At 47.1% G+C, this 16,164-nt stretch overlaps 1 protein-coding gene across 9 annotated transcripts in view; it reads left to right on the forward strand.

The window, feature by feature from the left end:
* Positions 1 to 16,164, forward strand: part of TRIM2 (tripartite motif containing 2) — a 183,991-nt gene that overhangs the window by 119,962 nt on the left and 47,865 nt on the right. For all 9 annotated transcript variants that reach the window (XM_070047374.1, XM_070047378.1, XM_070047377.1 and 6 more), the window contains exon 3: positions 5,192 to 5,429. In XM_070047374.1, the coding sequence (XP_069903475.1) occupies positions 5,192 to 5,429 (238 nt within the window). The remainder of the gene's footprint in view (positions 1 to 5,191; positions 5,430 to 16,164) is intronic.

Here is a 16,164-nt window from a genome sequence, read left to right on the forward strand (position 1 = left end):
TTTTGGAAAAAGATGTTAAGTAGTTATCAGAACACACTTCTACCCATTGTTTAACTAACCATTTAAGCTACTAAGCATAAGAAGTATATTAGTAATTAGTGTATGACCTAATTGAAGTATTGTTTATTAAGGTTACATATTTTTCTTAAAAGTAAATATATTATTGGGGCTGGCACTGTGGCGTAGTAGGTAAAGCCACCACCTGAAGTGCTAAAATCCCATGTGGATGCCAGTTCGAGTCCTGGCTGCTCCACTTCCAATCCAGCTCTCTACTATGGCTGGGAAAGCAATAGAAGACGGCCCAAGTTCTTGGGCCCCTGCACCCATGTGGGAGACCCAGAAGAAGCTCCTGGCTCCTGGCTCCTGGCTTCTGATTGGCGCAGCTCCGGCCATTGTGGCCAATTAGGAGTGAACCAGCAGATGGAAGACCTTTCTCTCTCTCTGTCTCTCCTGCTCTCTCTGTGTAATTCTGTCTTTCAAATAAATAAATAAATCTTTTTTTAAAAAAAAGTAAATATATTATTAGGTTTTATAATCTTTTTGTTAAATACATTTCCTATTATACTCTAAAAATTATTATTTTAAGGGTTTTTTTTTTTTTTTTTTTTTGAAAGACAGAGAAATAGACAGCCATCTCCCATCTACCGGTTTCCTCTGCAAATGCTTAAAACAGCCAGACTGAAGCCAGGAGCCAGGAACTCACTCCAGGTCTCCCACATGAGTGACAGACCCACATACTTGTGTCATCTCCCATTACCTCCCAAGGTCGGCCTTAACAGGAAGCTAGAATTGGCAGCAGAGCTGAGACTTGAACCCAGGCATTCCCATATGGGACGCAGGTGTCCCAAGCAGCAGTGCCTGTTCCCTTTTCTATTGTTGGTTAGCACTCATACTTAAAATTCTTTACTTCCTGCTGTGGAGCACAGGGAGTCAGTATTTCCAATGGTTTTACATCTGTGTTGATTGCATTTACCTTCTGAGCATTCTCAAGTTGATTTACTTTGGAAGTCTCAGGTGCAAAATAATAGCCACACTCTTGGTGGTGGTGATGAATGGAGGGAAAAGGTAGATTTGTCATTGTGGCTTTTTGTTTTGAGTTGTGGGATTTTCTGTGTGTGTGTGTATGTGTGTATGGATATGGGTTTTTGTTTTGTTTTTTTGGTTTTTTTTTTTTTTTTTTTTTTTTGGTTGTTGTTTCTTTGGTGACATATTAGGGCCCTAATACTTTTTACTTTTTTCATTTTGTACTTTGGCTTAAGTGCTTTGTCCTTCATGTTCCAAACTAATTAAACAGAGTGATTTCCCTCCGTTGCTTAATGGGTGTAACTAAACATGAACAGCAGCTAATTGTGTGTGTGTTTGAGGGCACACATGGTGAGATCAATTGATTCACAGCAGTCGGCACAGCCTGGCACTATGTACACAGCGCTGAGAGCCACACAGTCTGGGCCTGGCAGAACCGCACCAGTCCCCACAGTTAAGTGCCCATTCTGTGTTTTGGGTCCTCTTTCCCTACTCTGGCAAGTAGGAGCACTTCTGAGCTGCCCTGGGTCTGGGCCCAGCTACCCTCCGTTCCCCAACCAATAGCTAGCTAGTGGCACAGATTTGCAAGAGCCCGTCACAGTGGTGATAGGACTAAAATGTCTGAGCATCATGCACATTAAAATGATTTCCTTTTAGAGGTGCTGGCAACTTTCCTTAAAGTGGGAAATGGTTGGTGCTATGGAGACAGATCTTCACAGATCGCCTCACTGTCAGGAGACCAAGCCCTGTCAGACGTACACACTGGCTGCTCCGGGAACCTCTGCTCACAGTCCCCCTCCTGCTGCCCCATCCTCCACAACACCGTCATCAAGGCTTGGGAGGAGAGCAAAACCAGGCAGATGCTGGCCTAGTGGAGCTTACTGCCTAGCAGCGGAGCCAGTCATGAATCTCCTAATCGCAAAGATTACTGTGAAATTAAGCCAGGGACAAGTGACACTCGCCAATTCATGGGAAACTTCATAAGTGTTTGTATCAAGGAAGGCTTTCCTGGAGAAGCGGTGATTAAGGAGCAGCTCCGAAGATGAGTGGCAATTAAATAAAGGGGAATGAGTAGGCAGAAAGAATTCCAGGTAGTACAGAGGTGCTGTCGTGAGAGGGACCAAGATAGCTGGGAGAACTTAGGGAAGCCCCTGTGACTGGCACACAGCTAATGGAGGGAAAGGCAGAAAAGGTACCGGTACTAGATCCTATAGGTGGGTGATCCATGCTGCCGTGAGTGTCTTCATGTAAGAGCAGTGGAAGTCATGGGAGGGTTTCCAGCTCAGATGGGAGTGGAGGAAGATTGGTTGATTGGTTCTGCATTTTACAAAGGTCACTGTGGAACGTGGAGAAGGGTTAGAGGGTACAAAGTTGGAGGACAACAAAACAGGTTTATGGCTATTGCAAATGTCTCAGAAAGGATGGTATGATAGGGAACAAGAGACCTGGAGAGGTTAGAAAGATAGTGAGGAACTGGCAGACTTTGCTGATGGGTTGGTGTACAAATATGGGGCCCAGGGGAGACGTCTGTGGAAAGAAGGGTGAGTGTGGGACTGTGGTCCTTAGAGCCGTGCACGTGGATATATTATCCCAGGGAGAGAAGTCTGTGGTAGACCTTTGATTAATCCAAACTTGACGAGCTCAGAACAGACAGACATTTGGAGGATCAGGTGAGCGTTGTGTCATAAAGACAAGGGGGCTGGCCGGCACCGCGGCTCACTAGGCTAATCCTCAGCCTTGCGGCGCCGGCACACCGAGTTCTAGTCCCGGTCGGGGCGCCGGATTCTGTCCCGGTTGCCCCTCTTCCAGGCCAGCTCTCTGCTGTGGCCAGGGAGTGCAGTGGAGGATGGCCCAAGTACTTGGGCCCTGCACCCTATGGGAGACCAGGAGAAGCACCTGGCTCCTGCCATTGGATCAGCGCGGTGCGCCGGCCGCAGCGCGCCAGCCACGGCGGCCATTGGAGGGTGAACCAACAACAAAAGAAAGACCTTTCTCTCTGTCTCTCTCTCTCACTGTCCACTCTGCCTGTCAAAAAAAAAAAAAAAAAAAAAAAAAAAAAAAAAAAAAAGACAAGGGGGCCAGCAGCTGGTTAAGGTGCTGGCTAGGATGCTTGTGTTCCACATCACAGCACCTGGGTCTGTGCCCAGCCCTACTCCTGACCCCAGCTTCCAGCCAATGCACACTGTGGGAGGAAGCAGTGATGATCCAAGTGACCAGGTTCCAGCTGCCCACATAGGAGACCCGGATTGGGTTCCTGGACACTGACTTTGTTCTGGCCTGGTCCTAGCCTGTTGTGAGTAATTAAGGAGTGGATGAGGGCTCTCTGTCTCTGTGTCTGTCACTTTCTTGATCTCTCTGCCTCTCCTTTGTCTTTCGACAAAGATGAAAGTGCAAACCAGTGAGGGCAGGAGAGGGCAGTGGTGATGGTGAGGACCTGGTTGGGCAGGACTGGATTAGATGCCATTCGCAACCTTAGCAGAAGCTGTTTCACTTCTGAATTGATTCAGCGCTAGCTGCCTCCATGGCACAGAGAAGATCGCTGAGCCTCTTCGTGTTAGTTCCTCACCTGCACAATGAGGGGAATGGGACTAAATCCGTGGTTTTCTAACTCTGTCTAAGCAACTAGAAAGCACTGGATACACTCCTTGTTTAATGCTTAGGTTATGGTGTCCAGTTTGCCTGAGTCTGAATTCCTGCTCCGCCCGGGGGCCAACTGAGTACCTTGGGCAAGTGCCTTGGCCTACTCTGCCTGTGTTTCCTCATCTGTCCTAAGGGATCGTGACAGCACCTCCTTCAGAGGCACACTGCAAGTACTTTGAGCTCATGGAGCAGTAAATATGTCAGTCATGAAGTGTTCATTTCCTTAATGAAATTAACTAAGTTGACACCTGTTGAGGCAAGGCAAGGAGAAGGGGCCCTGTCCACTCTGACTCCGGATGACCATCCCTGCTTCAACCAAACGTTTCCACTTTGATGAGTCCTTAAAGTCCAACTATGATTTTCTATGTAAAGAGAGTTTCATTGCTAACAAAAGCACTTGCCATGTTTCTCCCAGTTGTAGAAGTCCACACGTTCATGAGCCAAAGCTAGATGTAGACCAGTGCCTCCCCAAGCTGACTATGTATAGGAGTCACATGGGGCTCGGCTGTGGTAGGCACTTGGGCTGAGGCCTAGGAGTCTGCATTTCTAAAAACCTCCCTGATGGGGCCAAAGATGCTGATCCATGGATGACACTTTGTCTGCCCAAGCTCTAGAGAAGGCTGCAGAAGCCAATGACCGTTTTTTTTTTTTTTTTTTTTTTTTTCCTTGAGCATAACCATTTGCCTGGTTGGTTGGCAGGGCCACTGTGATACAGGTTGCCTCTTGATTATTGCAATTTTTCTTTAAGATTTATTGGGTATACATATGAAATTTGTATTCATTAAATTAAAAAAAAAAACCTTAAAAAAGAAAGATTTATTGGGGCCAGCATTGTGGAGTAGCAAGTAAAACTGACACCTGCAATGCTGGCATCCCACGTGGGTGCCAGTTTGTGTCCTGGCTGCTCCGCTTCTGATCCAGCTCCCTGCTAATGTGCCTGGGAAAGCATCGGAAGATGGACCAAGTGCTTGCACTCCTACCACCCACATGGGAGACCTGGAAGTAGCTCCTGGATCCTGGCTCCTGGCTTCAACCTGTCCCAGCCCCAGCCATTGTGGCCATCTGGGGAGTGAACCAACAGATGGAAGATCTCTCTGTCTTTTCTTTTCTCTACATAACTCAGACTTTTAAATAAATAGATATTTTTCTTTTAAGATTTATTTATTTGAGGAAAGAGAAAGAGAGATCTTCTGTAAGCTGGTTCACTCCCCAAATGGCTGCAACAGCCGGGGCTGAGACAGGCAGAAGCCAGGAGTCTGAAACTCCATCCCATTAGCAAGGTGCATTAGCAAAGAGCTGGATGGGAAACAGAGCAGCCAGGACTCAAAACAGCATTCCTATGTGATGCCGGTGTCACAGGCAGTGGCTTAGCCCGCTGCACCAGGACACTATATCCCCTGAAGTATTTTGCTTATGAAGGAGATCATCTTCAGTCTGTGAGAACAGGGTGGTACCTGGGAGACCTGGGGCTCTGTCCTGTGTTGTCCTGCGCTCCTCTGACCCTCCTCCACCTCTCCCTCTGCCTCAGGTGCCTGCAGAACTACATTCCCGCCCACAGTTTAACCCTCTCCTGCCCAGTGTGCCGCCAGACTTCCATCCTGCCCGAGAAAGGGGTGGCCGCGCTCCAGAACAACTTCTTCATCACAAACCTGATGGACGTGCTGCAGCGAACACCAGGCAGCAACGTCGAGGAGTCGTCCATCCTGGAGACGGTCACCGCTGTGGCTGCGGGAAAGCCTCTCTCTTGCCCAAACCACGATGGCAATGTAAGTGAAGCCGATGGCAGACGCTGCCCTGAGCCGGGCGGTTTTGGCCTTGGGGAATTTGGGGGCACATTGCTGATTAGACATTGAAATAGGAAGCCACCTGGAAAATGAGTAACTAAAGCAGGTTTTTGCCACCAGCCCTCAGACTGTTTTGCATGCTCACTTTCTCTGGCCAGAATGATTTCAGTGATAAACATCAGTCTTCCTTGTGTCTGCTTCGCGCATGTTATTGGTAGCTCCCAGCAGGGCTACCCAGTAGCTTTGTGCAAGCCGGGCACACGTTGACCTACATAAACATCTGTGTAGTAAATTATGGATATGGATTTAATAATGGATCAGTGCTGCAGATAGAGAATGATATTAAAATGTTAGAGCTCTTTTCCTTGTGAGGGAGATCTTTCTCTGCTCCCTTCGACCTTATCCCTTAATAACAAATAAAATGTGAAGCCGCGTGGATCCCTGAGAATAGACTACAGATTATGGATTGCAAGCACATCTGTGCCACGAGCAAGCACAATAACTGGTATACACTCAGGAGGATCTGTGTGCACTGTTAAATAACGAATTCAGGGGTGGGGGCAGAGGGTTGGCCTGGCAGTTAAGCCACTGGTTAGGACATGTGTATCCCATATCTGAGTATGCAGGCTTCAATCCTGCCTCCTGCTCCCCGTTCTGCTTCCTGCTAGTGTAGACCCTGGGGAGGCAGGGGGAATGGCTTGAGTAGTTCAATTCCTGCCACCATCATGGGAGACCTGGGGTGGGTTCCTCACCCTGCCCCAAGGCTGTTGTGGGCATTTGGAGAGTAAACCAGAGGATGGTATCTGTATGTGTGTGTGAGTGTGTGTGTGTGTGTGTGTTTGTGACTCTCAAAAAATAAGTAAACATTTTAAATATATACTATATATAACATATGCAACATATATGTAATAGCTAATTCACAATAGCCTCATCATCTGGAGAGGCAGTATTGTGTAGTGGCCAAGAGCACTGGCTTTGGAGTCAGACTGCCTGCCTCAGAGCTTCCTCTTAAACTTATTCCCTGTATCAGCTTTGGCAAAACTTTATTAACCTCTCTGTACTTCCGTCCAAAGGAATCAAAAATAGTGCTGCCCATCTAGGATTAATAGGAAGATCCAGTGTTTAAATCATGTGACGCACATAGGAAGCTCTTGATAAATGTTGGCTCTGAAAATTATTTCTGATTAAGGATGCAATCACTTTTTTTTTTTTTTCTGTATTGGCCACTTCTAAAGAGTGTGAAATTGCTTAGAAGAAGAGCCCCGTGTACAGTGAAGCCTCGCAGGCCAGCCAGTGAGTAATGACCAGCTGTAGTATTGTTTCTCTCACGGCACCCCCTCCTGTTTGCCGGCTGTGACTTTGCCGCCTCCCTGGCCTCCTGGACCTGGCCATGTGGTTTTCCACCTCGGGGCCTGACTGTCCTGGTTCTTCCTCCAGCACTGCTCTTTGTTCCTGCACTAAGTGACCCGCTCGTCTTCTCACCCTTGAGGTCTCAGTGCAAAGTTCTCCTGCATACCCAGGCTTCTCCCATCTGCGTACTAAGCTGGGCCCTATCTTGCTTAGCTTTCAAGCTATCCAGTGTGTGCAGCATCCTGTGGCCTAGGCCACCTCATGCACCCAGTTACCCTCTGTCACATCACTCCGTTTATTTCCCCCATGGCACTCACCACGATCTGCCTGCCTGTCTCTGTGTCTTCCAGCTTTCCCTGTGGGATGTGAGCCACAGGAGGACAGGGACCAAGTCCACTACACCGCTAGCTTGAGTCCAGTATCTTATACCTAGAAGCCAATCTGTACATCCTTGCCAAGCAAATCAGCCAGGCACCATCCTGGGCTCCGTGAACACTGCTCTGCAAAGCTGTTAGTTCTCTACAGTGTCTCTAGGGGGAGACACTGTGGATTGAGCAGTTCAAGTCACAGAGCTGCTTGATTCATTATGGAGGAAGTAGCATCCTGAGCTTTGTGGTGGCCAAACTAAGAGCAAGAGATCATAGGTTACGTTATCAGTGATGATTTAATTGAAAGCACCCTAGGGTATTCATAACTATGAGATTTTTCCACACATTGCACTTCAGGGGAGAGTTGCCATGTGAATTTTGCAAATAAGGACTTTTAGGGGCTGGCCTCTGGCCTAGCGATTAAAGACACTGCTTGGGATACCCAGACCCCTATTGGAGTGCCCAAGTTCAAGTCCTGGCTCTGCTCCCTTCCCAGCCCCCTGCCAACACGCACTCTGGGAGGCAGCAGGTGAGGCTTAAGTAATTGTGTCTGCCACTCATGCAGGAGACTGTCGAGTTCCAGGCACCTGCCTTCTGTCGCCAGCCTACTGTGGGCACTTGCAGAGTGAACCAGCAGGCAGGAGCTCTGTCTCTCCTTCTCAAACGAATTTTTTTTTTTTTTTATAAAGTACTCTAATGCCTTCCAAGGCAGTTCGAACATTCTTCTTGTGTCCTTTTCTCCCACACAGGCTCTCAGGGAAGGCTGTCAGTCTCCATCTGGAACTCACATTCTGATACTAGCTCTGGGAAGGCACTTTGGTCAGGTGCAAGAATCCTCTCAACACACCCTTAAAGGGTCCCCTTAAAACAGGGCTCTCTGGAGACCTGACCTGAGACAGAAACATTAGGAGACCTCGGTAGACTCTGGTCTCCATGTGGGATGTGGTAGACTCTGGTCTCCATGTGGGATGTGATGAGCCTTCCTGCAGAAGGAGGAGTAACAACAATTGGAAACATGATATCAATAAGCAAAGTAAGAATGTTGTAGAATTCGGGAATAGCTCCTAGCTCAGGGCAGCTGGAGCATGAAGACAGGGCAGGTGAGGTTGGAGACCCAGGTGAACAGGACAATTACAGACGTGGGCCTAGGAGGGTGATGGGGGGAGATTGTGAAGAGCTATGGATGCCATTAAGAAATGGTTAGCCCTCAGTTCCACAAGCTGTGCAGGAACCTTAAAAACGTCAAGGGGCTGGCATTGTGGTGTTGGTAGCTAAGCCTCCACCTGCTATGTGGTATCCCGTAGGGGTGCGATTGGAATCCTGGCTGCTCCACTTCCAGTCCAGCTCCCTGATAACGCATCTGGGAAAAGAAATGGAAGATGACCCAAGTCCCTGGGCCCCTGCATCCACATGGGAGACCTGGAAGAAGCTCCAGGGTCCTGGCTTTGGCCTGGCCATTGCAGCCATTTGGGGAGTGAACCAGTAAATGGAGGAGCTCTCTTTCTCTCTCTCTCTCTCACTCTCGCTCTCTCTCTTTGTTTCTCCTTCTCTCTCTGTAATATTGAATATATTTATTCAAATAAATAAAAAATAAATTAGTCTGTTAAACAGACATCTGCACTTTCAGAGGAAGTGAATACTTTAGCAGCCCATATGGGAGAATAGAGTAGCAGAGACTAAAGGCTGAATTTCCTGAGTTGTCCAAATGAGGGGTAAGAGGTGGAACTGGAATAGTGTCGCTGGGCCTGGAGAAGACGGGATGAGTTTCAGACAAGAGAGAATTCCTTTCGAGAGAACTCTGCCTCCCCAAAATGAAAAGGCAGGTGCTAAAATCTTTTAAGCTAGACTATTAGGGTTGTTGAGAACTTGAGCAGTTAAAATTGATCATATGCCAGGTCACAAAGCAAACACCACTTTATTTTCCCATTGTGTAAAGCGAATTTCTGCACCACCATGCCTAAAATCATATTAGAAACACTTATTTATGGAAAGTTCCCAAAATGTCATTTAAAAGCTCATAATAATTTAAATTATTTAATTAAAGGGAAATATATCAAAATTGGGCTGTTTATAAAATGTGGAAGTGGCAGCTTTATCTATTGAATGCATGAGGCTAAAGTCAAATCTCTATCCAGGAAATTTGTTTGGAATTTCCAGAGACAGAAGGAGAGAGGTAGACACAGAGAGAGCACACTCATCTGCTGGTTCCATGCCCCAAATACCCACACTGACCAGGGCTGGGCAGGCCTGCGCCAACGGCTGGGAACTTAATCCAAGTCTCTCTGTGGGTGGCAGGCACCTAATTACTGGAGCCATCACCACTGCCTCCCAGCTGTATAGGTGGAAAGCTGGAATCAGGAGCTGAGCTGGGTAGTGAACCCAGGTACTCTAATGTGGGACACGGGCGTCTTAACCCCCTCATCGTTTTTGTTTTTTCCAAAGATTTATTTATTTATTTGAGAGACAGGGCCGGCGCCGCAGCTCACTAGGCTAATCCTCCGCCTTGCGGCGCCGGCACACCAGGTTCTAGTCCCGGTCAGGGCGCTGGATTCTGTCCCGGTTGCTCCTCTTCCAGTCCAGCTCTCTGCTGTGGCCCGGGAAGGCAGTGGAGGATGGCCCAAGTGCTTGGGCCCTGCACCCCATGGGAGACCAGGAGAAGTACCTGGCTCCTGCCATCGGATCAGCGCGGTGCGCCGGCCACAGCGCACCGGCCGCGCCAGCCATTGGAGGGTGAACCAACGGCAAAGGAAGACCTTTCTCTCTGTCTCTCTCTCTCACTGTCCACTCTGCCTGTCAAAAAAAAAAAAAAAAAGGCCGGCGCCGCGGCTCACTAGGCTAATCCTCCGCCTAGCGGCGCCGGCACACCGGGTTCTAGTCCCGGTCGGGGCGCCGGATTCTGTCCCGGTTGCCCCTCTTCCAGGCCAGCCCTCTGCTGTGGCCCGGGAGTGCAGTGGAGGATGGCCCAGGTGCTTGGGCCCTGCACCCCATGGGAGACCAGGAAAAGCACCTGGCTCCTGGCTCCTGCCATCGGATCGGTGCGGTGTGCCGGCCGCAGCGCGCCGGCCGCGGCGGCCATTGGAGGGTGAACCAACGGCAAAAGGAAGACCTTTCTCTCTGTCTCTCTCTCTCACTGTCCACTCTGCCTGTCAAAAAAAAAAAAAAAAAAAAAAAAAAGAGAGAGAGAGAGAGAGAGAGACAGAGTTACACAGAGAGAGAGAGAGGTCTTCTATCCACTGTTCACTCCCCAAATGGCTACAATGGCTGGAGCTGGGCCAATCTGAAGCCAGGAGCCAGGAGCTTCTTCTGGGTCTTCCACACAGGTGCAGTGGCCCTTGGGCCATCTTCCACTGCTTTCCCAGGCCATAGCAGAGAGCTGGATCGGAAGTGAAGCAGCTGGGACTCAAACTGATGCCCATATGGGATGCCGGCACTGCAGGCGGCAGCTTTAGCCGCTACGCCACAGCACCAGCCCCAACCCTCTCATCTTAACTGCTAAGTCTAAATGCCCACCCCAACCTAGGAAATTTTGCCAGTTAAGGTCTTTTCCATTATTAGCAAAGAATCCAATTCAAGAAGTTAGAAAAGCAGTACCAAATAAATATATGACAGAACAAAAAAGAAAATGACCTTATGATTCTTAGCATGTATATTTGGATTATAAGAAAATATACAAAGGCCCTCTATTCATTTATGATACACTCATAACCCTGATACCAAAATCTAGTAAAGATAGAACAAAAAGAACACTGGTCGGAATTCAACTTTTAGGGCAGGCATTTGGCGTAGTAGCTAAGTTAAGGCACCTGTGTCACCTGAGTGCCTGAGTTTGGTTCCTGGCTCCATCTCTGTCTCCAGCTTCCTACTAATACAGACCCTGGAGGGCCCCAATGATGGCTAAAGTAACTGGGGTCTTATCACTCACATGGGAGACCTGGATTGCATTCCCAGTTCCCAGCTTCAGCCTGGGCCAGTCCCCACTCTTGTGGATATTTGGGTAGTGAATCAGTAGTTGGAAGTATATGTGCTCTCTCTTTCTCAAATAGAAAAATATATATATCAACTTATGATAGTAACTGTGAAATTCATAATTAAAATACTCCAGCAAATCCTTAATTCAAATTAGTAAAAATATGAACATCAGAAAGATAGTAAGCAAAGTACACAGAAAATTCACAGGGGAGATCTAAGTGGCCAATAATCATATAAAAAATTGCTGGGGCCGGCTCTGTGGCATAGCAGGTAAAGCCGCTGCCTGCAGTGCCAGCATCCCACATAGGGGCCGGTTGGAGACCCGGCTGCTCCACTTCTGATCTAGCTCTCTGATGTGGCCTGGGAGAGCAGTGAAAGATGGCCCAAGTCCCTGGGCCCCTGCACCCAAGTGGGAGATCTGGAGGAAGCTCCTGGCTCCTGGCTTGGATCGGTGCAGCTCTGGCTGTTTTGGCCATTTGGGGAGTGAATTAGTGGATGGAAGACTTCTCTCTCTCTGCCTCTCACTGTCTGTAATTCTTCCTTTCCAATAAATAAATAACTATTTTTTTTTAAATGTTAAGCCTCACAAATACTGACATTTTCTCAAATTAGTTGCAGTTTTCAGAACAGATAACAACCAGGACTATTGAAAGTGTGTATGTTGAGATGTTTTCATAAGTTTTGTGTAGAAGGATAAATTACTTTTCAGAAAATGTGTCAGTTTGGCAAAATGTAATGAATGTTTTACACAGCTTCTCATCTTTTAATCTAGTAATTTCACTAGCAGAAAGATTTCTAAGAAAATAGCCAGAAGTGAGAATAAAAATTTGATTTACAAAGTTAATGGTAATTTTTATATTCTAGTAAAAATTGGAAATAATCTAAATGGGCAATATTAGGGACATGATTACATTTTGTTAAGGCCACAGGTAGCTCACTGTTTGATGACCATCGAATCTGATGTTTTGAAAGCAACTGACATATATGTGAATATATTTATGAGTTTCTTTGAAGTTGTGTGTTTTTAATTCATAGGACCACAGTATATACAGTACGAAGGGAGGCTGGTATTCTGTGCAGGAGGCACACAGTTGCAGGGAGAATAGAAAAATCGAAGAGACCGTCATTATCATGTCAGCTCAGAGTTCCTGGGAGCCGGGGAGCCGGGGAGCCGTGATGATGGCTTAGTGAGGTTCGCGTGGAGGGTCCGCGTGGAGGGTCCGGGTGCCGTTGAAGGATTTTTTTTTTTTTTTTGACAGGCAGAGTGGACAGTGAGAGAGAGAGACAGAGAGAAAGGTCTTCCTTTGCCATTGGTTCACCCTCCAATGGCCGGCGCGGCCAGCGCGCTGCGGCCGGCGCACTGCGGCCGGCGCACTGCGCTGATCCGATGGCAGGAGCCAGGAGCCAGGTGCTTTTCCTGGTCTCCCATGGGGTGCAGGGCCCAAGCACCTGGGCCATCCTCCACTGCACTCCCTGGCCACAGCAGAGAGCTGGCCTGGAAGAGGGGCAACCGGGACAGAATCCGGCACCCCGACCGGGACTAGAACCCGGTGTGCCGGCGCCGCTAGGCTGAGGATTAGCCTAGTGAGCCGCGGCGCCGGCCCCGTTGAAGGATTTTGAGTGCCTCCTAGGTCTTGGGAGTTGCTGTAGGATCTTAAGCATTGGAACGCCCAGGCTGGATGTGCATTCAACTCCTTTCTAAGTAGCCAGAGATGTGAGGGAGGGTGCATTCAGAGGAGAAGAACCCGAGGCACAGCCAAATGGGAAGCTGCTAGAATAATGCACAGAGGGGCCCTGACCCCGGCCAGCAGGACTGTCAAGGAGGAGGGCATGCGCTGGGTGACCAGGTGAACTGAAGCCCGTAGAGTGATTCCCAGGTGTCCAGGCTTGGGTTCCCCGGGGACCAGGTGCTACCAGCGGAGACAGGTCAGCTCTTTAAATTGCTGTGCACTTGCATCGACTAGCACCGTCCATCTTAGAGAAGCTTTGGGAAGAGAAATCTGTTGTCGCTGCGCAAGGGAGAAATGAGAAAAGAATTCCTGCAGATGCATTGGCTGCCTTTACTGCTGAGTGAAGACTCGTGGGTGCCACAGGCTGCCCCACAGCCTCATTCTTAGAGATGCTGCTGCCGTCAAAGAAGCCTTCCAATGAAGATCTTCCCCCTGCTTTCTAGCAAGTGCATCTCATCAAATCGCACTTAAGATTTGTCCGAAGAGTTCGAACCTCCTCGAGGTGAATGAAGCGGTATAGATTGCATTTTGAGCACTCTCTCCACATTTTGAGCACTTTCTCTATGCCCAGTCATTATGGTTCTTTGGATTCATACAATTTACAAATCAGTAAGAGGCCTCGGAAAATTAGCAGGTGTGTGCGTGAATGCGCTCTATTGTTCCATCTCGGATTGTAGGAATTCAATGCTGCCGCTTGGAAACAGGGGTCCTCATTGAGTATTCAAGCCAAATGCATGCAATATTCCAGATAAATTGCTGCAGTTAATTGCCAGGGGTGAATCTTTAAAAACAACTCAAGCGGCTGAAGGGTGATAAAATCGGGTAATTAACAACAAGGCAGGATGCTGCCTGCTGCTGACTGGCACTGGCAGACGGAAGCCTGTCATCTGCTTCCTGTGTTCCGACACTGTCTTCTCGTTAGACTGCCAGGGCGGCATTGTCCACGTTTAGAAGGAAAAGGGGGAATAGTGGTGAGTGATCTAAGAGGTTCTTTTCACTTAAAGCAGCCATTTGAGTCCAGGTCTGTGGTCCCGGGAACACAAATGATGATGAAAGCCTGTCGTATTGCTTGCCAAGGCCCCTTGCTAATGAGAATGTTAAGGGGTGCAGAGGAGAGGTGCTCATACCACTAGCAAGTGTCCTGCCTCTAGCAAGTCCCCACTTCTGCCACCAGGATCCACTGTTAGTGCTCATGCAGATCCTCAGAGCTGGCTGCAAGGCCCTGACCACTCTGCATGCTAGGGATGCGTGTGGCCCCGCCAGGCTCCCCTTCTGGTGAACACAAACTGGACCACCTGTCAGCATCAATAAACTCCTCCTGGCTTCTGGTCTGTCCTGCCCCCCCGGGGGCCTCCTCCCTCTGGAGAGCTGAGCTCCACTGGGCCGCACACCTCACACACAGCTAGCTCTCAGTCTGAGCCGCCGCCGTCTGAACCCAAGCAGGAGCATCTCAGAGTGAGGCGCGGTTGATGCTTCAAAAGGATTTCACTCAGGGCCTTTGCTTCCCAAGACGGGCTTAGGACAGTGAACCAGCTGCAGTGACCCAGATCTGCTCTCGTCTCTTCAAAACCGAAATCAGACTTTTTTTAAAATTGAGGGTAGACTCACATAATACAAAATTTAACCTTTAACAATTTTTTGTAGTAATTTGTAGGGTATTTACAAAGGGTGCAAACTATTCCCGGAACATTTTCATCAACCCTAAAAGAAACTAAACCTGTGAGGTAGGCTCTGCCCATTGCCTTCTCCCCTGCCCCCTGACCACCATTAGTCTCTGGCATGTCTGTATGGATTTGCTCATTGTTGACTTTGGATATAAATGGAATCATATGATATGTGGCCTTCTAAGTCTTGTTCATATCACTTAGCATGTGTTCGAGGTTCATCTGTGTTATATCATACAGCGGTACTTGGAAAATGCATACTATGACAAAACTATGCATGCATGACTTCAAAAATCTTTTTGACCAAAAGAAACATTTTTTAATTCTGTATTCCTACAAAGTTTGAAGTGCCTTCATATCAGCATTCCTCTTTGGCTTATTCCATTGGGTAGTCGTTAATAATGTATTTATACATCCATCAGTCATGGACGTCAGGATCGTTTTCACTGCCCAGCTATTATGAATAATTCTACTATGAATTCTCATATACAGTTTTTGTGTAGATGTATGTTTTTATTTCTATAGTGTATATAGCTAAGAGTGGAATTACTAGATCTTTTAGGAGTTCTGTGTTAAACTTAAGGAACCATCAAACTGGTTTCCAAGTGGCTACACCATTTTACATTTCAAGTCCTTTGCTTATTTTTGAATTAAGTTGTTTATCTTTTTGTTGTTGAGTTATAGGGTCAGCCTGTAGGTTTCTTTATATGTTTCAGATTCTATACCCTTACCCAATCCATGACTAGCCAATATTTCTTTATCCTGTAGGTTTTCTTTTCATTATTTTAGTAGGGTTCTTTGATGTAAAAGTTTTTAATTTGTTGAAGTTCACTTTATCTTTTCATTGTTTTGCTTGTGCTTTTGATGTCATGTCTAAGAATTTGTTGCCAAACCCAAGGTCATGAAGATTTATCCCTATTTTCTTCTAGACGTTTTATGGTTCTAGTTTACATGTAGGTCTTGGATCTGTTGAGTTAGTTTTTGCATGTCATTTGAGGTAAGAGTTTAATTTCATTCTTTTACATGTAATTATCAGGTTATCTCAACATCATGTGTTGAAAACACTATTTTCCCCATTGAGTGGTCTTGGCAGCCTTGTCAAGATTCAGTTGACAATAGAGCTATGAGTTTATTTCTACACTTTCCATTGTATTCCATTGATTTATATGGCTATCTTTATACCTGTACCACATTATTTTAATTACTGAAGCTTTATAGTGCATTTTGAAATGGAAAAGTGTGAGTCTTCCAATTCTGCTCTTTCTCAAGATTGTTTTTGGCTATTCAGGATTCCATATGATTCTATATGAATCTTAGGGTTTGCTTGTTCAGTTCTGCCAAAAGGAAGTTGGAATTTTGATATATATTTCATTAGATTTATGTGTTGATTTGGGGAATATCACCATCTTAACAATATTAAGTCTTCCAGTTCATAAGCCTGGAACATCTTCCCATTCATTTCAGTTATTTAGGTATTCTTTAATTTTGTTCAACAAATTTGTGAGAAACAGAAAGAGATACATTGAGAAGGGGAGAGAGAGAGTAAGAGAGAGAGAGAGAGGGAGGGAGAGATCTCCCATGCCTGTGCCGGGAGCCAGGAACTCAATTCAAGTCTTCTAGAATTGTGATATGAACC

The sequence above is a fragment of the Oryctolagus cuniculus genome, chromosome 8 (genome assembly GCF_964237555.1).
Source record: "Oryctolagus cuniculus chromosome 8, mOryCun1.1, whole genome shotgun sequence".
NCBI lineage: Eukaryota > Metazoa > Chordata > Mammalia > Lagomorpha > Leporidae > Oryctolagus > Oryctolagus cuniculus.